Genomic DNA, 26,689 nt, shown 5'->3' on the forward strand with positions numbered 1-26,689 from the left:
CGCGGTGCAAGCATGGGGAGGTGGGAGGGGCGCAAAGATGGAAGGCCTCAGCCTGTATTGGCAATCTTAACAGGCCCACTAAAGTTTCGGCTCCCGGTTAGGCATGGCGCGGCGTAGGCGTGGTGGAGGAGCGGTAGCAGTAGCGTGTCGAGGGTGGTGATCAGCAGGCAGCGCATCATGACGTGACGTGGGCGCGGACGGGTGTGGGAGCGAGCGTGCGTGAGAGGGAGGGCGCGGGCAGTTTGGTCGGCTTGTGGTGGTCGAGCCAGACGCTCCAGCCGTGTCGGATGGCGGGGGATGGGTTTATGATGGGCTTGGTGCAGCGGGCGACACGCGTGACAGGGGAGCAGAGGGAGAGGGAGTGGGAGAGGGAGTGGGAGTGACAGGCGCGCACGGACGCGGGGCGCTGCGAGGACGAGAAAGGCATTTGCATTTGCAGTAGTGGCAGGAAAGGAAAAGGCAGAACTGGATCGTCGCGCGCCGGGCACGGCTCATGGCAGATCGCGACGCCAGCGCCAGTGCCAGTGCCAGCGCGCAGCATCTGCCCGGGCCCGCGCCCTGGTAGTATTCCCATTCGGGACGAGAGACAAAGAAGAGGCTGAACGAGCCTCTGCTGGCGACGGCGACGGCGAGAGCAACGGCCGGCGCGGTGGTGCTGAGGCTTAGACGTTACACCCCACGTTTGAAGTGAGCAGGACCCTTTCATCTCTGCCTTTGTGGATGCGCTTTATTATGCAGCGAGAGCCACAGCTTATGCGGCCCTCGCCAGCGCCAGGATGCCAGGATGCCAGTGGCAGTGCCGGCGCGGCGGAGGAGCAGCTCTAGCGCGCGACTTACAGCGACCTACACCACACTACACCGCACTACACCACACCACCCGACACTGCATGCGCCCACACAGGCTGGAAGAAGCACACACACATGTCGCGTTCGCCATGGCCGCGCTGAGCGGACCGAGGGCGGGGTCCTGGTCTCTTCTTTTCTTTTCTTTTCTTTTCCTCTTCCTTCTTCCTCGTCTCTTCGCTCTCGCACATGGCACGCCAGGGCCAAAAAGAAAGGCGGCGCGCGGGCAGCAGCCATGGTAGATGACGGGGTGAAACAGCGTTTCCTTCCTTGTGGGCGCATGCCAGGCTCCTCAGTGGCCGGCCGCCGACGTTGCCACGACGGGTGGCTGGCTATCCAATAATAAAATGAACCTCTCCGTCATCTGGGCCACTCAGCTGCCAACGTCGGCCGGGTCAACAATGGACGCTCAATGCCGGCGCCGCCAATTGCATGTCCAGCCCATCGTCACTATGATTGCAGGGAGGCGGCCGTGCCAGCCAAGCGCCTCGCTTCCTGCAACTCATGGATGCTGCGTCGTCCATCCATTTCAATCGCCCGAAAGCCTCCGTCCATGGCCGACGACCGGTTTGCTGCACTTTCTTCTGCTCCCTCCCCCTCCCCCTCCCCCGCCGCCTCGCTGCTCTGCTCTGCGCTGCCCGGCTGCCCTCCACGCTCTTTCTTATTCACTCCTGGGCCCTGCTATACTAATTCCCTGCCGCTCTTTTTGAAACACCCCCCGTACCGACCACCGCATTCGCTCCTTTCCACGCCTGCTTGTCTGCCTGTCTGCCTGTCTGCCTGTCCGCCTGTCCGCCTGCCTTCCTCTTTGGGCTTCTTCGTGGCGGGCCCTCCTTCCCCATCCGCATCTATACTCGCTAATTGTAAACTTTCCATGGCAGCAGCCCGCCACTGCTAGCCTCGCCCTCTCCATAGTCGCCATGCGCTTCTCCTACTCTTATTTCTTAATATGTCTGGCTCTTGTCGCCTGCTTGCAGTCTGCCAGCGCTGCTCCCCATGATGCCGTGCGCCGTCAAGACGACACTCGTGCAGACGACGCGCCCGCCTCTACCGCACAAGAGGCTTCTTCTTCTCAGCGACCCACAGTGACGCCTACGCCTACGCCGACGCCGACGCCTTCCCAACTATCATCGGCAGTTCCCTCGTCCTCCGCCAAGTCTTCAGCGCCAGCCAGCACCCCCACCGAGGTCCCTTCAGTCCCTTCAGCAGAGCCTGCGCCTAAGCCGGCCCCCTCGAGCGAGCCTGGTGAGTGCAATCAGCCAACATGTTTCAATATCAAACTAACAGTCCAATCCAGCCAAAAATGACAGCCCACTTCCCATCCCCCCAAAGCTCACGCCTGCCATGGGAATCACTGGCGTCATATTACTACTCACTGGCTTGGCATACGGCATTGTAGGCATCAAACAGAAAATGTAAGTTCATTGAAACCACTGCCCTATACCCCACTAACGCCACCAAGGGTATACGTCTTCGGTTCTGCTGCTTATCTGACGGCACTTGCTGTTACTGTTCTAATCATCTACTTAATGAACCCGCCTGTCTCCAATGCAATTCAAGGCGCTTTTTTCGTGGCGGCCTTCTTCACGGGCACCATCTTTGGCGCCCTGTCGCTCGTCTTTGTCGACATGACCGAGGGGTTTGGCTGTCTGCTGGGTGGTTTCTGCCTGAGCATGTGGTTTCTCAGTCTCAAAGACGGCGGTCTAATCTCTTCGGGTGCCGGCCGAGCCATTTTCATCGGTTGCATGTCTACTGCAGGCTATCTACTCTCCTTCAGTCGCTACACGCGCGGCTACGCCCTCATTGGGTCGATTGCCTTTTCTGGCGCCACGGCAGCTATTCTTGGAATCGACTGCTTGGCGGGTGCTGGGTGGAAGGAGTTTTGGCTCTATCTGTGGGGTATGTGCAAACCTAGCATGAGCCACATGTATGATGCTGACTCGTACAGATCTCAATGACTCCATATTCCCGTTGGACACGAACACGTATCCAGTCACCCGGAATATGAAAGCCGAACTAGCTGGAGTCGTCATCATCGCTGTGGCTGGAATCATCTCTCAGTTGCGCGTGTGGAAAATGGTCAAAGAGCATCGTGCAAAGGATGCTGCTCAGCAACTTGAGAGACAGCAGGACCTGGACCGCGAAGAGGAGGAGCGAGGCCGCAAGATTGAGGACGAGCTCCAGAAAGAACGTGCCCAGTGGGAAGCAGCTTACGGCGGAAAAGGCCTGTCCGACTCCAGCCCTCGATCGTCCATGGTCAGTCCCAAAGGCTCCACTAGCGTCGAAGAAAAAGAACTCCTCAGCACGGACAATGTGGGAATGGCTTCATATGGTGGCGCCAACAAGGCTGCAGGGGGCGTGGTCACTGTCAGCGTGCTCCAGGATGACGATATCCAGCAAATCGACGCACAAGGCAATCCCATCGTGCACGACAACAGCGCCATGGTTCCCGAGGCTGAAAACGAAAAGACCATCCCCCAGACGCCCGAAGCACCGCAGCCCGCTGTGATCAGGAAAGACAGCCGCCGCACGCCACCACCTGTTGTTGTACCACTGCCCTTCACAATACCAACAGAAGAAAACAACCAGAGCGACGACGACAATGCCTCGGTTTCTGCTATTCCTGAGACGGAGCCCGATGTCAATGAGCGCCCTCGTGTGTCGAAACGAGTCTCTGATGTGTCGGCTATGAGGCAACGCATCTCACGTGACATGGGCGTCTCTCAAGAGGTTCTGCTTCTCAGTGAGCATGCTGACGACGATGGCGCTTCTTCTGTCGCGGCTACCTTGGATAATGACGACGACATGCTGTCTGTGCGGGAGCTTTCCCCAGTGCAGTCACCCATTGGCACAGAACGCAAGGACCCCTTTGGCGAGGCTGGTGTTGCAGCAGATGCGGACGTTGCAAAGGAGCAGCATGTACAAGGCCCCGCTTCTGACCGAACAAGTCGCTCTTCGGTTACCCCTCAGTCTCCCACGGCTAGTACCAGCCCGACGTCGGAAGAGCAGGACGACAAGTCATCCGATGCAGCGAACACGGAGGCGAGAGCAGACACGGTTGTTTCTAGCTCGCAAGCTAGTAATGCGGATCGGCACTCAAAGGCAGCACGGTCGGATGCGCTTTCTCTAGGCTCGCAGGGAGAGCAAGCTGGGCAACGTGTCAGTGTTCTACGGGACGGTGCGTTACCGGACACGCTGTCCAAGGTTGCCTTGTCGTACCGCACCAACGAATGGGCAAAGCACCTTGAAGCCGCCGAAAAGCCCGACTACGAGGACATGTTCTTGCCGTCATCGTCGAGCGTGCTGCTCCCGAATGGAGTGGAAGAGAAGGCGGCACCCGTCAGCGAGGAGCTGGTGGCGCCTCTGATGGAAAGCCGGCGCAGCTCCAAGAGGATTTCGAGCGGCAGCCGGATACACCGCAACAGCATTGGTGGCGGGCGAAGCAGCTTAACCTTGTCTCAGGAATCGCTTGTTGATCCGCGCTTCTCGACGCGATCGCCGCCGGCCGCGGTTCTATCGCGGGCCAACTCCAGGTCACAAGGAGATGTGCTTGCTCCCTTGCCAACCAATACGCTATTGAGCAAGCGGGAGACGCTCATCAGGAACCGAGCGTCGGCTCTGATGCTGTCGCCGCACTCTTCGTCGACAACGCTGCTCGCAGAGCATGGGGACGAGGAAGACATGACACTGGCGCAACGTCGTCAATTGCTTCAGCAGCAGTCGACATTACCCAACGCCTCGAACGAGGGACCTCTGACATCGCCCAGGAGAGCACCTCCTTCGGCATCACAAAAGTGGCAGAACAAGGGTTGGGGTGGCAGCGGGGCACCGGCGGGCTTCGACTCGCATCAGCCCCAGCGTACCAATAGCGCTCAATCGGATCACAAGCGGGAGCAACTGTATGCAGGATGGCGCGACTCGATGCGCGACGTGACACCGCAATCGACGACGTATATTGTGGAGCAACAGCGTGCGGCACTGCTGCAAGAGCGAAGACAAAAGGAAATGGCCAAGCAGCAGCGCGAACTGGTGCAGCAGCAGCGGGCGAGCCAGATGGACAGTATGATGCGCAGTGGGCAGATGATGGATGCGCATCGTGAGGCCATGAGGCGGATGCAAGCGAATGCCAACAAGCACGCGTAAGTGGATTGTGTAGAAAAGGAAGAAGAAGAAGAAGAAGAAGAAGAAGAAGAGGAGGAGGGAAAAAAAGAAAGGGGATGAGCTTGAGCTTGGGGCGAATTGTTGGTGAGATGATGACGAGGTTGTAGTGTTTATGTTTGTACGTATATGTGTATGTATGGCGACTTGTGCTTGTGCAAGCGGGGTGGATGATGGGCAGGATTATACGAGAGTGGATGGATGGACGGGGAAGCATGGATCGATGTGGGGGATGATGGGCATTCATTCACCGTGGAAAGAAAAGGAAAGAAAAGAAGAGGAATATTTTTTCTTTCATTGTGTGGCCTTGTTCAGATAGCTAAGATTTTATTGGGGAAGCGGGTGGTGGAAGGGGCTTTTATTATTTCCATGTACGTGTGTGTGTGTGGAAAGTTATGGCGGCAGGGGAGTTGTAAGTAGGGGCATGTGAATATGCAAGAAAGTCATCATGGTTGTTCATGGTTGATGTACCAGGCGCAAAGTCCAAAATAAAATAAAAATGAGGGGGTAGTGGGTGTAGATGGGACATGGCATGTTTTGAAGTGATGGATGGCGTGAGTAAGTAAGTAAGTCAGCAGCATGTTGTGGATGTGTTCGCATACTGCAGCAGGCTAAAACGCAACCATGTGGGCCAAGAAGGGGGATGGATGCACATGCAGATGCACATGTGGATGCACATGCAGATGCACATGTGGATGCACATGCAGATGCAGCAGCTAGTAGTCCACGTGTTTGCTGCAGGCCAAGGACAGACCGAGAGGAGCCGAGGCTCGCAAGGGGATACGGAGAGAAAGTACGTAAGTACGTACGTAGTATTTGCATCTACATAAGTACTACGTAAAATAAAACATACACACAGACACGGACAATGGCCAGCCGGATACGGACAGCCCCGTTTGCAAGATATGCTTTCTCTTCTATCGGGCCTGCTTCTCTTGATTTTCGTTTTTTTTTTCACTTTTTGGCTTTAATTTTTTTCTGCCTCACTTTTTTTTTGGGTTGTTTTCATTGCAGGAAAGGAAATGGGACGAGTGCCTGACTTGTCTGTTTGGGGGTTAGTTTGACCGTGTATGTATGGGTGTGTGTGTGTGTGTGGAAGCGAGAATGTGAAACGTAGACTAGATTGCAGCAAAAAGAGCTTGTGTACATGTACTGTGCTGTAACATGGTATATATGTCAGACGTGTAGCGCAGCGTGGATGTGGTGCTAGTATGTTTGTGGCGTTGTGCGCATGTGCTAGGCTGGGAAACATGGGCATCGAGGTTAGCGTACAGCTGGGTGTTGAGGAGTGCATATGCATGTCGAGGTCATGGTGAATGTCGAGGTAAAGCGACATGCTACCTATGTATATGTACTACCTCCCCGTTCCGGCGTGGCGCAATCAAGCAGGTGATATGTGATGGACAAAACAGGTTGCGTACATTAGCTTGTAGTCGGGGGGGCAAGCCAAGAGCTAGCAGAAAAAGAGTATTGGGAGGTGCAGATTGGGAAAAGGGGGATGGGGGGATGGGGGGAGGGGGTCGTGTACTAGATAGATGGGTAGGTGACTTGGCCCCACGGCCGCATGGACATGTGGATGCATGCATGCTGGGCGAACATGAATTCCTTGGACTGCGCAACGGGAAAGGCGTGGTGGGCTGTGGTCATGTACATGTATGTATGACTGAGCGAGAGCCGGATTGTGGACAAATGAAGGACTGGGTGGTATTATTCATGGGTGCTGCGTGTGGGTTTGGTGCCGGAACGCGTGCCCGCATGCCGCACGCCGCTTCGCCTCACTGTGCGAGTGGCTTCAGGACCAACTGACCAAGTCAGCAAGTCAGTAGTACGACAGGGCAGAGCAAGGATAGGGGATATAGCATGGCAGGGCGAACGTGAAGAGGGTCAGAGAGGAGGGAAAGGGCAACAAGGAACAAAATTAACCTTGTAGGGCCAGCATGGGTGTCGGACGATGGGCGATCCGGCACCTGGACGGCTAGACGGTTAATCATACAAGGCGGGATAGTGTTTGTGCTAGGGCGTCAGAGAGAGAGGCCAGGACGAGTAGAGTTGACGGCGAACAAGACACGGGGCAGAAGCGGAACAAAGGAAACGTGTGGTAGTGGGTCATGTTGTTGTTGTTTTTGATTCCTCCTTACTGTGCAGGCCATGTCGAGTCTGGCCAGGGCGAGGCGAGGCCTTGTGCTCAGAATAGCTCTTCGCTACATGGGACGCGGTGCATCGTGAGGTGAGCAGGGTGAAAGGGAGAGAGAGAGAGAGAGGGCGAGAGAGAGAGAGAGAGAGTCTGCATCAAGCCCGTAACAAGGCCAGGGGGGCGGGCGGCGGCGACAAAAACTCGTCAGCCGTCATGGCTTTTCTCGTCGAGAACGACACGACACGTCTTCGCCGACTACGACAAAAGGGCCTGCATAACGCTATTGTTGCCATGCATGAATGCCCCCCCCTCGTCCCTATTGTCATTGCCATTGCCATTGCCATGCCATGCCATGCATATCCATAGACATGATTGTCGCCATGTCGCCATGATGACACAACATGTGTATTTATTGACCATGCCCACACACACACATAGACATAGACACACATAGACATAGACACACATAGACATAGACACACATAGACATAGACACACATAGACATAGACACACATAGACATAGACACACATGTCAACGGCATGGCAACAGCAACAGCAACAGCAACAGCAACAGCAACAGCAACAGCAACAGCAACAGCCAAGCGGTCCAGGGCCCCCATGGTGACGTCGATGGCAGACCCATGTCTCGTCACTTGGCCCAGGGGTCCCACGCTGCCTCAAACACACGAGCCGCACAGGATCCAGTGCCAGTTGCGGCGCCGGGGAACACGTCCGTCTACCGTGGTAGAGCCAGATACTTGGACGAGCAGCGCCATTGATCGTGTTTTTATACAAGTTGACGCCGCCGCCGCCTCCCGTGGATGCATTTTCATTGTCTTGGGCACCACACACCACATCCATTACCCGCACCCATACATCCACATCCACCATCCACATCCACATCCACATCCACGCTCCCTCGCCCGCTGTTTGTTTTTTCGCCGAGCGCCCTTTTGATGCGTGCTGCCAAAGTTTATATTGACCCTGTCTGCTTCTGCTGCTAGGCTCGGTCGTGTGAGACGCCTCTCGATTCTGATAGTCCCAGTCAGACCGGCCACACTCTGCGCCCACGCTCCTCTCTCTCTTTCTCTTTCTCGCTCTCTTCCTTTTCCTTCGCCCGCGCTCTGCCTCTCTCCCTTTCGCCGCTTCTTCCTCTCCCTCTCTCTCTCTCTCTCCATCTCTCTCGCTGCCCTTCTCGTAGCCGCTCCCGCCGCCACTCTCTACCGCTCTCTGTCGCCGGCCCTTTTTTTTGCCTTGGTTCCTCGTGCGCCGCAACCCCGGTGTCGTGCCCCTGCTGAGCCCTGCCCTACTTGGCCTGCTCGCACTGCCCGCATCCATACATACACACACGACTGCGGCTTTTACCACGACTAGGACGACGACAACGACGACAACACCGCCGCCGCCGCCCGTCTTGTGCATAGCCGCCCGTCTGCTGCGGCCGCTCGTTGCCCTCGTCGCCGGCTGTTGCTGCTGCTGCTTCTGCTGCTGCAGGCCGAATGCACGCGGGAGCATGGACCACACCGACGTGTCGCCCCTAAGGAAATCATCGCCGCCCTCAATCCCCCATCCGCAGTCACCACGACGACTCCACGCTCGCCCTCCGCTGCTCACCCGCCGGCTCCTCCGTCGCCAGTGCCCGCCCGCTGGTCGCTGACCAACCGCATCTTCAGCCTCAACCTGCGCTCGCTGTACCAGGGCCCGCCGCGCCTGCCCGCCTCCCGCCTGTGGAATCCCGTCAACTCGTCTCCACGCACGCTGCAGCTCCAGAACCCACCGCCATCCTCATCAGCCCCCGCCCCAGCTCCAGGCCCGCCACCACCACCACCGCCGCCGCGCGACGACTACTACTACTATCCCAACCTGCCTGTCGATACCCACGCCGCCGCTACCGACGACGCCCGCGACGAGTATCCTCTCCTGACGCTCCCCCAGCAGCGTCTCAGCCGCCAGAGCCCCGTGCTCAGCTCCCTCGCCGTCGAGCGCTCCACGCCCGACACCAGCAACAACCGCACCAGCATCGGCCTCCCTCAGCGCCGCGCCCCCGCCCACCACTACTACCCACCCACCGCCGGTCCCGCCATGTCCTCTCCGCCTGCCCCGCCCCGTGACAGCGCCTCGTCTCCCCAGCACGACAAGGACGTCGAAGCCGCCCACGCCCAGCCACCCGCCGTGTCTCGCGTCTCGCTGCCCGCCTCGCGACGCGCCTCGGTCACGTCGAGACCCGACGGCTCTGTCCATGCCGACGACGATGCCGACGATGATGCCGCCTCCGAGTTTCCCTGGGGTCCCTCGCACCCCTGCTTTCCCCATCCCAACCCCCATGTGCCTCTCGACTCGGAGCTGTACAGGACCACGCGCATCATCCGCATCAAGCGCGACTGGATGGTCAAGGGCGACCTGGCCCCGACCTTTGCCAACCTGTATCCCGAGATCCTCGACCCCCTCATCACCGAGGACGACTTCCGCCTGCTGATCAAGAAGATCAACGACTCCCTCATCGACGCCTTTGATCCCTTCTCCCTCCGCGCCTGTCTCGACACCGTCATGGGCGTTGCCACGCTGTGGCTGTGGGAGGATGTTGGTTTCACGGGTGTCAAGGCGAAACTGGCCCAGCTGGAAAGGTGGATCGACGACTGGAACCAGGATGTGGGCGTCAAGGAAGGCGTCAAGATTATTCCTCTGAGGCGAACCGGTTACCTGACGGTATGCATGCACCTGGCTTGCCCATGACACGTGCTTGACTGACTGACTGTTCCCAGCTCGACATACAAATACCAGACCCTCACCTCGGCCCCGATGTCGGCTCGCGGCCAGGAACACAAGACGATGACCTCAACATGAATCCATCCCAACAAACCGAACCACACCGACCGTATTCCATTGCCCCTGCATTGCAGGTAAATTCATAACCAACCACGATCGAAGCGCATTCGTAGTTACTACACATACACATAGAGTTACGAAAAGGAGCAGGCCAAGAGGCATAAAACACAAGACGATGACTTGGAGTTTAGCGGCATGAGAACAGGAGTTTTTGCAATGTCTAACTGGGCGGGCAATTGTGTTTTTTTATTCTTCCTTTACCAAAGAGCGTATCACGACTATAAGCCTTTTTTTCGGGCTAGACCACACTACACTATCTGCGGCGACGCAAAAAAGACCTAATGTTTTTTGTTTCTCTTCTCTTCAGCTCGCTTATCGGTTCCTGAACATCCATGTTTTTTTCTCTGCCCGTTTTACTTTTTTCGCATTCCTCGCTTTCGCGTTCTCTTGATTTTCCTTGATTGTTCTGCTCGTGTGTTTGTGCTTTTGGTTTTACATACCTCCGATACCCCAAGCTTTGCATAGCTCATAGCAGCTGACCTGTCGCTACTACTACTATCGACTTAGATATTTCTTCACATCTCTCTGTACCCCTATTCTTTCCACATCCACGCGTGCGCGTGTGCTGTCAGATTCAGTATTTGGGGGATTGAGATCCGTCCTGAGACGCCAATGTTTTTTTTTTAATCCGTTTCATGTACAATAGGCGAGAATATTACGTATAGCTGATTGGTAAGGGTTAACAATCCGGTTCACGACCCTTTTGAACATTATCTACATGTCCGTCCGTGTCTGTGTGGTTGCTTTCCCAGGTCGTATCCTGTGTCCATCACTACCGCTTCCCTCCTGTGCATGCCTGTCTCTATAGTCATCCTACTAGCAAACCACAGTCAGCAATACATCTACTATGGACCAGCCCGAAACTAAACTTGTAGTACATGTTATTATTGATTTGCCCCTACTCCCCACACTTATATCCGACCGACCCTCCGCTCTCCTCTGCATGCCTCCCCTAACCCTTGCTCTTTTTTCTTTGCGTCTTTTTCTGCCACCGTCCTTGCTCCATCCAACCAACCTACGCACTTACCCATGCCCGATATTCTTCGCAACCAAACCGAGGAAAAAAAACCCCCATACGTTTACATACACACACACCAATTACATAGATGGCAGTATCCACATCAAGTACTACACAATCATCAGTTGCGAATAGCATATTCCAACAGCCATGTAACCCAGACTCACAGACTCCCCCTCCCCCCCCCCCAACCACTCCGTCCCAAGGAATCAAATCCAAACAAAGACAAGACAAGGCACTATGGCCATGACTCGCCTTGTACCGGGCCCACGGACAAGTCCGGATCTCATCCTTGTCACTGTGGCTTTTTTTTACCATCCCCCTTGCTCTCTCGTCTCCCCTCGCTTCCTCGCTTCGGTGCTTTCCTTGTTTTCCATGCTTCTTCCATCGGTCGGTCGGTTGCTTGGTCGGTGGGATCCAGGCGCCTGGGTTCCCCTACATACGCCTTGGGTCCTCGCCGACGCCCAAACCACGCGATGAATCGTGCGTCCCATGTGCCTGGCTTGAACGACTCGAGACAACGCGTACGGGCTAGGGTCCTTGGTTGTAACGCATTGAATCGAGAGGCCGGGGTGTGTACGTACTAGGCTGAGTGAGTGAGTGAGTGAGAGAGAGAGAGAGAGAGAGAGACCAAGGAGGGGGAGAAATAAAAAACAAAAGTGGGAAAGGAATAGGGTCTCTCTCTCTTTTTTTGTTCGGATCGCCGTCTCTTTCACTTCCTTTGTATCTTGCCGGCTTCTTCGGACGTGGTCTTGGTCATTGGCGCATAGGATTTTCCCCTTTTTATTTTTCCTTTTCATTCTAGTTTCTTCTTCACTTGGAACATATTTCTTGCTTGTTGCTTCGCCTGGCTTACGGGGCGTTGTGCCGATTGTTTTTTGGGGGGGAAGGGGGGGGGGGTTGCTTTGTTTTGTTTTGTTTTGCTCGCTTTTCTAGCTTCATCTGGGAAATGGGGGTGAGGTCGACATGGAGTCTTGGGCTTGGCCATGGGTTCGTGGGGGTAAAAGGCTAAGTAGGGGTCAGGATGCGGGAATGCATGCCGGTTGCTATGAGCAGGCAGGCAGGCAGGCACAGGTGCAAAAGTGTCTTTTTTTTGGGGTCCTGGGTGTGTGGTGATGTCATTGGGGGAGGGTGCTGATTGGTATCTTTGTTTGTTGTTTGAGACTGGGGGGTTTAGGGAAGACGAGGTAGTGTATATGATTTCTTGCGTGTCAATTGCTTTCTCAACAAGTGTGTATTCATACGTCTTCTGTACCCTACTTCTCCTGTTGGTAATCACTTGCACTCGCTTGTAGAAAGAGAACGTGAATGCAAAAAACAGGGGCTACAGAAATGTATTGGGCCTTTTCTTCACACATTAGAGTCATGTTTTCAGATACTCCGTACAGGTGTTGATCGTGAATATAGCCTCCAGAACGGCCAGCCCTCGCTTTAAGCAATGCCACTTGTAGACACTATTACTTGTTTTGTGAGTGTTTTCAATATGTTGACGCGGCGGGTTTCACAACGCAATAGGGTGCACAACAGAACATGGTAGGAAGGTACCATACCCTGTACTTTGATACATCCAGGATGTAGTAATGTACACTCTACGTAGATTGATTTTACATTGAAATTCATGTCGAAACTATTACATACGTATTCCTATTGACTTGTCATGAAACTCCAATGCTATGCAATCGACACAAGTAATGATAACACTCAGATAGCTATACCGCTCCTCCACCACCTATCCCCACTATGCCACCGTACGAACTGTCCGCCCCAGTTCCACCATCCGTCCTTCTCATCAGCGCCCAGCCCCAATCCACGAAGCAGCGAGAAAGGGACAGGCTCAAGTAGCCATATGCCGCCCTTTGCAAAGTCATTGCAAATAAGATGTGCAGTCCAGTAAAACCACACATGCACATATACAAACTTCCACCCTTTGATCAGCCAGGAAGGCAGATTCCGGCCTATTCCCGCAGCACTTGCCGCCTGAGAGAGACACTGTTCAGCAAACATGGCCACAGCCTGCAAGAGGAAAAACGCCATTGGTCCTCGTAGAGGATCTGTATCGCCCACACAAGTCACACTGCCAATCGCATGCACGAAGCCGCTGAGAAAGAATGCAATGAATAGCTGCAGCGCCTTGGCGACCGCACCAGTTTTATGCAAGCCCAGCAACTCAATCAACTTGCGGCTGGGCTCTTGGAACGCAAAGCGAAAGGTCTGATGCCACCAGTTTCCCCACCAGCCCGCCAGCCCCTTGTCAAGCACCACGCTGTATGGGCCCCAAGTCTCGGGGTACATCCAGGGTTCTGCGCGGGCACCGAGGAGAGAAGGCGAGAGTATGCCGCTGAAGAAGAGGGGCGGCAGACAGAAAACTGACTGCAGCGCATACTTTATGCCGAGCATGGATAGAAAGAGGCGATAAGTGTGTGTCAGAACAGGCGAGTTTGTAAGTACCCACGGAAAGTGTGATGGTGGTGGTCGGTGGACGTAGCCCCAGAAGTACGGATCGTACATCATGACGGTTTTGAGGGCATCCAGCATTAGGTAGCCTTTTATTAGTGTCCAGGTGTTGCTTCGTAGAAGCTCTGCCCGCAAGACGTACTGTTTTAATTGGCCCGAATGTGCTTTGTACGAGTGCCTAGGGACCCGAGTGCTGGAATTGCGGCGGAGTTGAGACTGGATGGATTTCGGAGGTGGGGGAAGCGCAGAAGTTCGCCAGTTCCATCCCATGCCGCGGAAGTTATAGAAGACGTCTAGGACCCAGTCGAGCCGTTCGATCAAGGGCGCCAAAGGGTAAGGTTGCCATGCAAACTCGCCGTGACGCTCCCGCGGGCCAGACGAGCCGTTAACGAGATCTTCCCTGATACTGTTTGCCGCATTTGTCTCTTTTGTCTCGGCAGATGCATCTGCATGGTCTTTCATCTTTTCCCTCAGCACATCGGATCCAAAGACACCTTGAGTTCTCTCAATCCTCATGAAATCCGTTTGGGCATTGTTGCATACGAGAAGTGCGCTCGTCCATACTATCGTCCATGAACTAATAAGCCCAATCACCATTGCTGGTACCAATCCCCTAGCTCTTGTGTACACTATGGTATATGTGGCAAAAGCCGTCAGCAATGCAAATACCAGGTACCGGCAATTCTTGAGCCATGGTCGATTTTGATGCGGTATGAGAAGGTAGATGATGACAAGCAGCTGACTGACGGCACCCCAGGGATACAAAAAAGGCTGATAATATCCTGACGCGATGGCTTCGTCCTGTTGCGCAAGGTAATGGTCGATTAGCTCGTGATGTGAGTGTGGCCACGGATCCGCCGGCCTGGACAGCATCTTCAAAGGAAAAAAAAAACCAGAGCGGGATACAAGGCGAGAAATATAAGAAACAGGAAAGCAGAAAGGGAAAAAGGAGAAACTAGATTCAAGCGATGTCAGCTATCCAACGTGGCGGATACTGGCCCACATGACGCATTCCATCCTGGATTCGCTAAAGAAAAGTGCGCTAGGCCAGGAACGGCCATGGCGTGGGCATGCGGGCGGGCTGCAACACCAAACCTTTCCCATCGCGACATTGCCGGACTACAGCCGCCACCAAGTGCAGCACATAGCCCTCACCCCTAGTTTTTCTCTACCAGATCACGACAGCCGCGGGAAGTTGCCAAGATGGTGAACATTACGGAGAAGATCAAAGAGTGGGACAATGCTGAAAATTCAATGTGGCCTTGCGCTAATGCCCCGCTAGGATTGAGGAGGAGATGCGGAGGACGCAGAGTGAGTGTGGTTGCATTGCCAAAGCGGGGATGTAAGCTGACAGGGAACAGAAAACAAGGCTACAGGTACGGCATTCTCTTGATGCCGTCATTCCCCATGATTTACTTTGACGACGATTTGATATATATCACGTGCTAATGCCGAAGCGCAGAATATCATCTTGGTCTGCTCAAGGGGTATAGTATTCACAGAAGGCCTTTGGGGGGAGACACTAACGGCATTTTAGAAAGCTCGCTCGTCTGCGTGCACAACTGCTGGAGCCTACAGGAGGTGCGGGCAGTGGCGGAGGAAGCGGATTCGATGTGTCGAAATCTGGTGATGCACGTATAGCCCTTGTTGGGTTCCCATCGGTGGGCAAATCAACGTTTCTCTCCAGAATCACAAAAACCAAGTCGGAAGCTGCGTCGTATGCTTTCACTACGCTCACGGCTATTCCGGGTGTGCTCGAGTACGGTGGTGCCGAGATTCAGGTCCTGGATTTGCCCGGTATTATTGAAGGTGCTGCCGAGGGCAAGGGTCGCGGAAGACAGGTCATTAGCGCGGCCAAGACGAGTGATTTGATCTGCATGGTTCTTGATGCTACCAAGAAGGCGGAACAGAGGCGCTTGCTCGAAGCCGAGTTGGAGGCTGTAGGCATCAGGCTGAACCGTTCGCCACCGTAAGTTTACATGCAAAGATACGGGGTCAGACTCATAACAGATTGCAGCAACATCTACCTCAAGCCCAAAAAGGCTGGTGGCATGAAGATCAACTTCCAAGTCCCACCAAAGTATATTGACGAGAAGATGGTGTACAACATTCTCAAGGACTACAAGATTCTCAATTGCGAGGTGCTCGTGCGAGACGAGAACGCGACTGTTGACGACTTCATCGACACCATCATGAAGGACCACCGCAAGTACATCAAGTGTCTGTATGTGTACAACAAGATTGACAGCATTGGGCTGCCACACCTGGACGAGCTGGCACGGGAGCCAAACACGGTGGTCATGAGCTGCGAGCTGGACCTGGGCATCCAAGACGTGGTTGATAGGTGTTGGGAAGAGCTGAGGCTGATCCGCATCTACACCAAGAGGAAGGGCAACGACCCGGACTTTTCGGAAGCGCTGATTGTGCGGCAAGGAAGCACGATTGAGGACGTGTGTGACCAGGTACATCGGACGCTCAAGGAGACGTTCAAGCACGCGTTGGTGTGGGGGGCAAGTGCCCGACACGTACCGCAGAAGGTGGGCTTGGGACATGTAGTCGCTGACGAGGACGTGGTTAGCATTGTGGCCAAGTAGTGGGGATATGAGGGGGAGGATGCATTGTGCACTTGTGCTACAATCGTGCCGCACAGCACGGGTGTTAGTGTGTCATGGTGGACAAAGTGTCTAGGAGTAGCAAGACATGCGAATAGCACATGCACATGAGGCACAGCAGAGGGTGTTTTGTTTTCCTTTTCCGCGCAACAGTGGCGTGTCTACCATGCTTCGACCACCCGAGCATGCTCCGAGCATAGGGTGAGAGGATCTGATAAGGGGGAGGATCGCCTACCCCTGGTCAGCCCATGGCCGGCTTGGACGGATGTTTCATTTCGGCTGCGCGAAATTGGGGTGCGACATCACGTGAGCAGGGCGTGAAGAAGGACTTGGCCATGCTGATTGGCAAGCGGTGCCAGGCCGTTGAAACGGCTCACGACTTGTCAGAGGCAGTTAAAGTAGACGCTAGCTGCCCACTTGTTGGCTGCTGTACGCGCAAAGCCAGTGATTGCATTCATTCACTCATTTATTGCCTTGACGCGTTAATATTACCACGGCCTCCCCCCAGGGCTCCCGCACCCTTGTTCACCGTTGCGAGTCACTGCACCTTGCTTTTTTGCAGTCTTTTTTTTGCTACATATATCCTGTGCGACGACGTCGAAACTCTATCTGCAGTGCATACGCCGTCAGAAACACGGCGAATCGCCATCATCCGGTACCTGAAGCCGCGCCACAACCATGGACATTGGGCTCGAGGTGGCAGATGCTTTCCTCTTCGACCCGCTCTACGCCACTCTGCTCCCCGCATGGCCGTCTCGCACCACCGCCAATGCCTCCCTCTCGGGCCTGCGCGAGGAGCCCACGGCCTTTGCTCGCCCGCACGCGACCTGGCAATATGAGCCTGCCACGCAATTCTTCTCTACGACGCCGTCCAAGTATGCCTACATGAGCCAATGGACGCGCGACGACTGGCGGCGACAGGCCCTGTCGCTGTACCTGATCACATGGTATGCCGCCCCAAACACTATGTGGCACAAGCGTCCTGCTAACAAGCCCAACCCACAGGCTCTTTGGCGTCCTGGTCTATTTCGTCTTTGCGAGCGCCTCGTACTTTTTCATCTTCGACAAGAGCACTTTCAACCACCCGCGCTACCTCAAGAACCAGATCAAGCTCGAGATGAAGCAGGCCAACATTGCCTTCCCCATCATGGCCATCTTCACCGTGCCCTTTTTCCTCGCAGAGATCCGCGGCTACTCCAAGCTGTACGACACGGTTGACCAAGGGCCAGGCCTGTGGTACAACTACATGCAGTTTCCCTTCTTCCTCTTGTTTACCGACTCGCTCATCTACTGGATCCACCGCGGTCTCCACCACCCTGCCGTCTACAAGCACATCCACAAGCCTCACCACAAGTGGATCATGCCCACGCCCTACGCCTCGCACGCCTTCCACCCATTGGACGGCTATGCCCAGGGTCTTCCCTACCACATTTTCCCTTTTCTGTTCCCCTTGTCCAAATTCGCATACGTCCTCTTGTTTGTGACTGTCAACATCTGGACCGTCTTAATCCACGACGGCGAGTACGCGCACAACTCTGCCATCATCAATGGAGCTGCCTGCCATACTATGCACCACCTGTACTTCAACTACAACTACGGTCAGTTCACCACGCTCTGGGACCGCCTGGGCGGAAGCTACCGGAAGCCCAGTGACGAGCTCTTCCAGAAAGAGCTCAAAATGTGCCAAAGCGCGTGGAAGAAGCAGGCCGAAGCTGTGGACAGAATGGTGCAGCAAGTCGAGGGTGACGTTGATTTTCGCACCTACGTGTCTGAAGAAGGCAAGAAGGTTCGCTAGGGTCCGCGTGCCAATTGTACAAGACTTGCCATGTTAGGAAAGACGTGAAACGCCGTTACGAATGGGTTCTGGGGGGGCGGTGGCAGTAATATTCTGTTCGCACAGCATGCGATCGCCGGCCGATCTCTTGGTTGATCACGCTTCTTGAGCACTTTTTTGGCGTGCGCAAAACCTTCCTTGCGATCGCGGATTGCATGGAACAAATGACCTAGTTTTGAGCGGTATAGCAAGTCAGACTTATAGTGTGCAAAACTGACTCAAACCTGTAATATTAGGGGCGGCGGGGAAGGGGGAGGGGGGTGGGAAACCGTTTTACTCACGCCCCCTTTTCATTAGTCGGTTAATCGTAATGAGAGGTCAGGCAGCAAAAAAGATATTAGGACTGACTGACTATCGTGAAACCTGACGGTACGCTCGGGCTCCCTTTTTTTTCTTTGACTAAATGGAAACGTGGCAAAGGGCCCTTCTCCGGCATTGCGGCGGCACCCTCAGACAAAGTTACAGTACGTGTCCTAGTGTCCTGTGTTCCTGGATCCTGGGACCTGGCAGTAAAGGGCCCCAGCGGAGGCCTGTGACTCTGTTACGGTGATATAAATTGGACAGGCTTGGTACCTGAGTATGATGTGGCGCCGACTGATTGGGACAAGGTAATCCTCACCGAGTCTTTTCGCTAACATCATATTACGGGATCAGCGGAATTCCAGGGCAAGAGAGGGAGTAATTGCAAGAATTAAAAAGTCAGCTATATTCCTGGTCCTGTTTTTCTTTTTCCCTTCTTCATTTGCTTCATCCTTTGCTTCATCGGTCGGTACCCTTACCCATCTTTATTTCCTACCTCGTCTTTAACTTTGGCCACTCCTCCCCAAGTCCTTCGACCTTGTCACCTGTCACCTTTCTTCACACCGCCTCAACCATGGTCCGCAAGCCCGACCCTCCCATCTCGATAGTCTGTGTGCACGCCGAGGGCGAAATCGGCGATGTCATTGTAGACGGCATACCGGATCCGGTGCACTGCCGCACCATGTACGAGAAGCTCGTGCACTTCCAAACACACGCCGATTCCTACCGGCAGTTGCTCATGCAAGAGCCGCGAGGCCGCGTCTCGCAGTGTATGAATGTTCTGCTTGCGCCGTGCGATCCCGCTGCTGACGCGGGGTTCCTGACGCTCGAGAGCGACGAGTACGCTACCATGAGCGGCAGCAATACGATTTGCGTGACGACGGTGCTGCTGGAGACAGGGCGAGTGCCCATGAAGGAGCCCGAGACATATGTGGTCTTGGATACGGCCGCGGGTGTCATCCGCGTGCGAGCCAGGTGCGCCGGAGGCAAATGTGTGAGCGTCGAGCTCGACAACGTGCCTTCATTTGTATACGAACTCGATCTCCCCGTCTACGTGCCGGGCTTGGGCGACATTCACGTCGATATTGCTTGGGGCGGCATGCACTATGCCATTGTATCCGCAGATTCCGTCGGGCTCCGTGTTTCGCATGAGCACGGCGCCGACCTGATTCGCGTGGGAGATGCCATTCTCAAGGCCGTCCAGAGATCGTACGAGCCTGTGCATCCAGAGAACGAAGGCATCCGCGGCGTTTCCAGTCTTCAATTCACCGAACCGCTCGTCGAAATGGCGGTGGACAAGGAGGCGGGGCTGTCAGCCAAGGCGGCGAAGAATACCGTCGTGATTTCTCCTGGTAGACTGGATCGCAGTCCTTGCGGTACAGGCACATCGGCGCGTATGGCAGTACTGCACGGTCGTCGTCAACTTGGCGTTGCAGAGGCTTTCACCCACAAGAGCATCATTGGGACACAATTTCAGTGCGGCATCGTGGGTACGACAAAGGTGGGCAGATACGATGCCATCTTGCCGCGGGTTCGCGGCCGCGCCTGGATAACAGGCTACAGACAAGTTATTGTCGATCCACAGGACCCTTTTCCGTTGGGCTTCAGGGTTGGTGATTTCTGGGGGCCCGACTGTGGTGGTCCTGGCGGTATGGACGAGCTAAAAGCGCCATGACTGATGGGTCGGGGTTATGAGGAGCGACAGCCCAGGAGCAGGCATCTTGGCGATTGATTTTTCCGGTGTTGATGGTGTTTTGGTGCATTATAGAAGGAAAAGGACTACACTAGCAATGGTGACTGTAGATTATGTCGTTTATTTAGCGAGCCAATACCATGAGTCTTACTGCTTCATTCAGTCATGTTTGTCATAATTAGATATGTATAAGATACCCTGCTATGTCCTTGCCTTCAATTAAGTTCTGTACATGTGCAGGCTTGCGTTTTTACTAGTGGCTGATTGAGCTGGGATCTTCGGTGCGGCTTATGTCAAGGAATACGGTATACGCAGGGTTTCTCCCAGAAACGTCGTCTTCTGAACCAACCATGAGCGTTTCGCGATTCTGTCATCGGCTAATTGAGTTCTCTATTGGCATGGGGTCCAAAGTTGCATACTTTAGCTCCATAGTTAATTATTTTGTTCTGTTTATTTGTTCTATAAGGTAATTCCATCATTTGTGAACCCGATAGGTCATAGGAGCTTGTTAACATTGGTCGACGTATCATCAGTGCTAAGTGATACCCAAGTTGTATCCGCTTCCAAAAAGAAAATCACAAGTGAAGCCTACATGGTGAAGGAGCGTATTGTACTGCTAGCAGCAGTCGTTGGGACAAGCATATCAGATGGGTGAGTTCTCGTCTTTGCTGGAGCATGTCGTCTTGTATAGATACATGTGTCAGATCACGTGCAATATTTAGGTAGGTGACAGATTCCAGGTGCTCAATCACACCTGGATTCTGTGATTAGTTAGGGAGCACGGGCCAACGACTGGTCTAAAGGGGCTCTAACCATCTAATCTATAGACAGTAGGACAATTAATTAATCTACATCTAATCTATTATAATCACAGTGTTTTATTATAGTCTTTAATCTAACTGTTAAGAGTGGATCTTGAGTGGAAGTAATATAAGACTTCTGGTGTCAAGACTCTAGGGTTGGTTTTCGCAGATAGAGAGACAGGGTGCTATATTGGACAAAGGGTCTATACAAGATATATTGCTGTGCGTCGAATGTATCTTGCAACTCGTAACTTAAGTTGAACACATCGAGCTATAAGGGCTAAATGCCTATTCCTATATACTTGTGATGCTCGTAACCCTCGGTTAGAGGAGTCTGAGGATTCCTCGGTGGCTGACGCACGAGGAGCATTCCTCGGTGGCTTATGTACGAGGAGTCTGCCAAGACCCTTCCTCTTGCATACGTTCCCGAGGAGGTCACGTGATACGTGCCCCGCTCTACATATGGCTGGGTTGACTGGCTGTCAACGTTCTTGACTTAACCGCCGTGCTCTCTCCTTCCAGGTTCGTAACACTAACCTATCACAATCTAACAATTAAGAGTCTTATCCCCTCTTAATCCAAGCGATCTGCACCATCCTATTAATTAAATATGAACGCGTTACTAAATTAGCAAATTAACGCAGTAATCCTGCGCGACAAGCACAACTATAGCGCTTAGTATAGCTAGCTAAAAGCGCGCTGCGTAGCCTATTACATATAGGATTAAGTAAACCCTAATGCAATAACTAAACTGCTAACTGCTCTAAAGTCGCTAGATCTCCTAGACATAAGCAACTACGCGCTATTAACTAGCTTAGCTCTAGGCACTGCCCTAGCAAGACTATCTAATCTATCTACAACAGGATAGCGCGCCTATAAGAAGGATCTTAAATTTTATAAGCTTAGCTTAGAGTAGTATAAAGCTAAATACGTTAAGTATAAAACTAAAACGTTAAACCTTTAGCAGATTGTGTTGCTCATCTAATTAACTATTGCTCTACACTTATAGCGCATATGCTGCCTACTAGATAAGCTAATCTGCAACTAGATTAAGAAGCTAAAAGCCTATGTCGGCGTCACTGACGCGATTAAACGTGAACGAGCGCGTTAGTGATACTACAACGCTCTTAAGCTACTAAAATTAGTAGGCAACTAGGATACCTAGCTTGCTAAATACAACTAGGCAATTACTAAAGCAGAGACACTTAAAGTGCCTAACATTACTTAGTTTCGAGCAGTAGCTATAGACTTTCTAGCTGCAGTGAATAAGATCGCGCCTATCTAGGTAGCAACTTTCCAATTACAAGGTCTAGATCCCACAGGGACTGATTAACTAAATAATTAATTAAATAAGCAAAAGCCAAATAGGTACGCTTAAATGGATATAATAAGACGTTTCTGGGAGTACATGATGCTAAATCACCCTACCACGCAAAGAAACTGTAAAGGAGCGTTTGTAGCTGCTGATCCATCTGTATATCTTGCTACGAACGGGAAAGCTAACCAGCGCGGAGATAGGGACGCCCAATTTGTGGAAATAGGGAACTCACATACTAAATTACAAAAACAAGGTAGACCTTAAGATTAACGTATAGCTAGTAAGGAGTACAATTAAGCTAATTAGGTAAATTATTAGGCTTTAGGCCTATACCTCTAAAGGAGAAGAGGCAAAAGCGGGATCCTGCACGCCTATTAAACAGCTAAATTACCTACTAATCTACTAAGAAGCGCGAGCGCGTATTAAAACAATACTAGCTTTTGCCTAGCGTGTGACATAAGACACGATCTTCGTGACTGCTTCTATGTCTATCTAGAGAAGGCTCTAGAGTGGTGGATACCTAACCTACGGACAGCTAAAACCGTGAAGCTCTAAAGAGATCACGATCTAGAGTTCTAGAGCCTCCTAAGAGCCTAAAGTTGGCTAAGGACTTAGACTCTAAGAACTAAGCAATCCTATACACCTACTCTAGAGATTTAAGAAGACTGACTAGACGGGAGATAGATAGTGTTACAAGTAACAACGGGAAGGATCTCCTCCCTGGTGATGACAGTATGTTGGTTGAGGAACCACTTGGGATCCTAACCGGAAACGAAGGGCATCGCGGGGCTCGGTCACGTGATGTGCCATCCCGCCAAGGCTGGCCATCCGGGATGGCAGCACACGATGGGATGGCGGTGCCATCCCAACCATCCCGCCAAGATGGGATGGACAGGATGGCAAGACTGGAAGCAATGAGGATATAAGGATGGATGGATTTCATTATTTACTCTCGTTGTGGTCAACTCAAATTGTACTGTCTTACTAGTATCTTTACTTAACAAGATTGTTACTTGTTAATCTATAGCAATATAGATTGGATTTGTTAATTAACCTTTGGTTAACTCCTATAACTCTTTTCCACCAAGAACATACGGCAAAATCCCACGGAGCTGATCCCGTAAAGGCTCGCTCGCCCTAACCCGGAACGAGATTAGAGAAGTATCAGCAATCCACCCCGTGTAACAGATAGCTACGATCGAGGCTATATTCGCGGCCGTATCCGTGTTAGATTGAATGGAGTATCTACTACGTAACTCCTTTATCTTTGACTTAGGATCTACCTACTATATTACTAATAATCTAAGCTAAATATTTAATTACTATCTACCCCTTAATAGAGACTTTATATAGGTAGGAAATAGTTAGATCTAGATTAAAGGATATAGATTAGTGATCCTAAGCCTTACACATAAAGATTAAGTAGAAAGACTTATGCTCTACAACACTACTCTCTACCTAGATATCCTATACAATATTGTCTTGTTTAGAGTACTAAGAAGGCAAGGAATTTAGTAGGATAACTAATTAGATCCCACAGCGATTAAGCGATTAGATGGATTAACTATCTGCGAGCTGGTAGAGATGTATAGTTAGTGGGTACTTGAGTTTTAGCTGACTGGATTAATGGACAGAGTAGCTCTACACGCCCACTCACGCACGACCTAACAGCACTGGCGAGCCTAATAGGCGCCTGCTCTCCTCTGGCACAAGAGACTGGGACACCTAGGGCCAGCAGCGATTGAGCACCTAGTCCAGCAATCTTAGGGGGTGCGAGTTAAGGGGATAACAACAGTGTAGTGCGACGCGTGTGGACGAGCGAAAATCTAGCAATAGATTAGTCGTGCTCTATGAATTAACAATTAAGGACTAGGAAAAAGGCTATTAATTAATTTCTATAGCTATAAGAAATAATCCTATAATAAGGAGTTATTATAGTTATTGATTATAAACGATTATTTAAGGTATTAGTAGGATTTCTACCTCACAGATCACTGCACAGCCAAATTAATTATCTAAGTCCTCTTAAACTACATCAAGTTTCTCTAGAATTAATACAATATTACCCTAAAGGTAATTAAAACTAATAATAAGATTACTATAGTTAAGCTAGAAGTTAAGCGTTAGCTTAGATCAAACAGCATTACTATTAAGCCTTTAGCACTAGACACTTAAGCCTAAAATAGTAGAGCTAAACGCTTAGAGGGTATGAATAAAGAGAAAGCTCGTGCAATAAGACTAGACGCCAATCTCCTATAGGAACTATAGCTAAAAATCACTTAAGCAGCTATACACCTATACAATCGAACGCTAAATTATAGCAATTAGTGAAAAACGCTATACGAAGTATTCTTCACAAGCGTATCCTAATTAAATAGAGCAACTAGTAGAGTAGCTAGTAGAGCAGCTACGTTAATTACATAAGAAACTAAACCTAGCCTATCTCAAAGCCTATAGGTGCAAAGCTTTCGCAATAACTAACGACACCTATAGAGGCAAATTAAGGCTCCAAAGGCTTGATCCTAAAGCTTAGATTGGCTACCTTGTTAGGTACTAATCATCTAATATCTATTAGATTTAGATCCTATCTATGGCCAAAGTTATTAGCACGAGAGACGTTATTTTTAATAAAAGCTCAATCTTTGATAGGAAAGTTAAAGATCTAATAGATAGCCTGATGCACAGCACTCTCTTAGAGATCGCAGCACACGTCTGAACGATTGAGCTCCCACAACCGATCCTAGATACAGGGATGGAATCATTTCACGAAGACGACGACAGCGTTAATACTCAAGAAGAAGAAATAATGGAGGATCCACCTAGATACTACAATAGGTGAAAGATCTAAGATCACTACCCAACTCCTCCATTAACTCCACTACTAGTAGTTCTGCTAGCTTAACTCATGAGTGGAGAAATTAAATCAACACCTAAGATCTAATCGTCTAAGACAATCCTATAGGCAGCTGCCTTTATAGCTAGATTATAATTAGGGACAGTAGGCACGCACAAAGGTGACCTAATTAACAAGGCGTAGCTCTACTAACTACTTGCTAAGGGAGTCAAGATCTACTAATTACAGCTTCCTAATCCACTAACTGCTAGATTAGATCTTAATAAGCACCCCTTAGGTGAGCTATTTAAAGAAGCTCAACGCGCACATCTCAACAGCTATAGAGTCACGAGCTCGTGGGAAGAAGTACCCTACTAATTAGTTAAATTAAAGGGACATCAGGTCCTAGACTATATGTGGGTATTTGTCTATAAATTTAATAAAGCTAATTAATTCATTAAGTGCAAAGCACGGCTTGTTGTAAGAGGTAATTAACAAAGAAATATTACTACTTAAGTCACCTACGCAGCTACTCTAGCTAGACAATTATTTTGTTTACTTATAGCGATCGCTGCTAATCAAAACCTTAAACTAAAATAGTACGACGTCACTAATGCTTTCGTCCATGCATCACTAGATTAAGAGGTCTATATGCGTATGCCTAAAGGCTATTAGAAGCTAGGGACGATCTTGAAAATTAAGAAAGCTCTATATAGGCTTAGGATCTCCCCACTACTTTAGTAGAAGGATTTCACAGCAGCTCTTACTTGACTTAGGTTCTAGATTGTACCCCACGAGCCCTGCTATATAATTAAAGACAGGATTATTATCTTTTACTACGTGGACGATATAATTCTCGCCTATCGCAAAGATTAAGACAAGAAAGCTTAAGAAATTATAGATTAGCTTAAGCAGCGATACTTAATTACTAGTAGAGACGATCTACAGTAGTTCCTAGGGATTAAGGTGATTAGAGATTAAGACAAGCGACTAATTTACCTCTCCTAGGCAGCCTACTGTGAAAAGATCACTTAGCTAATAGACGATTAGACAATTAGGCACGATACTCTAATAGCGATTAGCGAGCTTATGCTAAGAGAAGGACTAGCTACTCTATCTAAGATTAATTGATATTAATAGAAGATTGGCTCGCTCCTATACGCCGCTATTAATACTCGTCTAGATATTGCCTTTGCTACGTCTAGGCTCGCTAGATTTCTCTTAAACCTTAGCTAGGATCACCATAAAGCAGCGGATCGAGTGTTGCTCTACCTCTCTAGCACTAAGTGGTTAAGTCTTAGGCTTGGCGGCGGCACCTCTATAGAGGTAGCTAGTGACGCATTATTTGCAGACAATATAATTAATTATAAAAGCTTAGAAGGCTACATAATTAAACTCTTTAGCGGCTTAATTGCCTAAAAAGCAAGCAAACAGGACACTATTATAACTTTAACTATAGAAGCGGAGCTCTTGGCGCTATTATAGGTAGCTAAAAAAGCGATCTTTACCTCACGTTTGATTAGGGAGCTTAAGGTAGATCTACTAAGCCTAATTATTACAATCTAGTGCGACAATTAGCAGACGATCTAACTTGTAACGCAAGTAGTATTAAGGCTTACTACTAAGCTTAGACACGTAGATATCTACAACTATTAGCTTAGACAAGAAGTGATTAATTAGACAATCTAAGTGGTATACACACGATCGTCTAAGATAATAGCTAATAGGCTCACCAAAGTACTCCTTGTAACGGCGCAGGTAAGGCAGGTCGGATCTGTTTCGGTCGTAGGATCACTCAGAGG

At 51.2% G+C, this 26,689-nt stretch overlaps 6 protein-coding genes across 6 annotated transcripts; 5 read left to right on the plus strand and 1 right to left on the minus strand.

The window, feature by feature from the left end:
* Positions 1–1,492: 1,492 nt before the first annotated feature.
* SETTUDRAFT_183312 (uncharacterized protein) lies at positions 1,493–5,044 on the plus strand. The gene is made up of 4 exons (XM_008024828.1): positions 1,493–2,088; positions 2,141–2,258; positions 2,306–2,742; positions 2,792–5,044. Exons 1-4 carry the CDS (start codon positions 1,764–1,766, stop codon positions 4,984–4,986), a joined length of 3,075 nt encoding a protein of 1,024 aa, XP_008023019.1. The 5' UTR covers positions 1,493–1,763; the 3' UTR covers positions 4,987–5,044.
* Positions 5,045–7,665: 2,621 nt separating this feature from the next.
* On the plus strand, positions 7,666–10,304 carry SETTUDRAFT_183313 (uncharacterized protein; the record flags this gene model as incomplete). The annotated part of the gene is made up of 5 exons (XM_008024829.1): positions 7,666–7,757; positions 8,141–8,150; positions 8,511–9,842; positions 9,899–10,036; positions 10,095–10,304. The coding sequence occupies 5 exons, from the start codon at positions 7,666–7,668 to the stop codon at positions 10,302–10,304; spliced, it is 1,782 nt and encodes a 593-aa protein (XP_008023020.1).
* Positions 10,305–12,741: 2,437 nt separating this feature from the next.
* On the minus strand, positions 12,742–14,367 carry SETTUDRAFT_105595 (uncharacterized protein; the record flags this gene model as incomplete). Its single annotated transcript, XM_008024830.1, has 1 exon — positions 12,742–14,367. The coding sequence occupies one exon, from the start codon at positions 14,365–14,367 to the stop codon at positions 12,742–12,744; it is 1,626 nt and encodes a 541-aa protein (XP_008023021.1).
* Positions 14,368–14,652: 285 nt separating this feature from the next.
* Positions 14,653–16,213, plus strand: SETTUDRAFT_167737 (uncharacterized protein). Its single transcript, XM_008024831.1, has 6 exons — positions 14,653–14,726; positions 14,777–14,805; positions 14,856–14,870; positions 14,957–14,981; positions 15,032–15,463; positions 15,512–16,213. The coding sequence occupies exons 1-6, from the start codon at positions 14,698–14,700 to the stop codon at positions 16,086–16,088; spliced, it is 1,107 nt and encodes a 368-aa protein (XP_008023022.1). The 5' UTR covers positions 14,653–14,697; the 3' UTR covers positions 16,089–16,213.
* A 571-nt stretch (positions 16,214–16,784) lies between these two features.
* Positions 16,785–17,901, plus strand: SETTUDRAFT_159596 (uncharacterized protein; the record flags this gene model as incomplete). The annotated part of the gene is made up of 2 exons (XM_008024832.1): positions 16,785–17,053; positions 17,112–17,901. 2 exons carry the CDS (start codon positions 16,785–16,787, stop codon positions 17,899–17,901), a joined length of 1,059 nt encoding a protein of 352 aa, XP_008023023.1.
* A 913-nt stretch (positions 17,902–18,814) lies between these two features.
* On the plus strand, positions 18,815–19,915 carry SETTUDRAFT_46092 (uncharacterized protein; the record flags this gene model as incomplete). Its single annotated transcript, XM_008024749.1, has 1 exon — positions 18,815–19,915. One exon carries the CDS (start codon positions 18,815–18,817, stop codon positions 19,913–19,915), a length of 1,101 nt encoding a protein of 366 aa, XP_008022940.1.
* Positions 19,916–26,689: the final 6,774 nt, after the last annotated feature.

This window comes from Exserohilum turcica (genome assembly GCF_000359705.1).
Source record: "Exserohilum turcica Et28A unplaced genomic scaffold SETTUscaffold_13, whole genome shotgun sequence".
Lineage (NCBI taxonomy): Eukaryota > Fungi > Ascomycota > Dothideomycetes > Pleosporales > Pleosporaceae > Exserohilum > Exserohilum turcicum.

What these genes read in the sequence shown, in the direction of transcription:
- SETTUDRAFT_183312 (XM_008024828.1), top strand. Translation starts at nt 1,764, where the DNA reads ATGCGCTTCTCCTACTCTTATTTCTTAATATGTCTGGCTCTTGTCGCC. An exon ending in GGCCCCCTCGAGCGAGCCTG is followed by an intron (nt 2,089 to 2,140) that starts GTGAGTGCAATC and finishes AGTCCAATCCAG; the next exon opens with CCAAAAATGACAGCCCACTT. An exon ending in GTAGGCATCAAACAGAAAAT is followed by an intron (nt 2,259 to 2,305) that starts GTAAGTTCATTG and finishes AACGCCACCAAG; the next exon opens with GGTATACGTCTTCGGTTCTG.
- SETTUDRAFT_167737 (XM_008024831.1), top strand. Translation starts at nt 14,698, where the DNA reads ATGGTGAACATTACGGAGAAGATCAAAGA. An exon ending in ATTACGGAGAAGATCAAAGA is followed by an intron (nt 14,727 to 14,776) that starts GTGGGACAATGC and finishes ATGCCCCGCTAG; the next exon opens with GATTGAGGAGGAGATGCGGA. An exon ending in AGGCTGAACCGTTCGCCACC is followed by an intron (nt 15,464 to 15,511) that starts GTAAGTTTACAT and finishes AACAGATTGCAG; the next exon opens with CAACATCTACCTCAAGCCCA.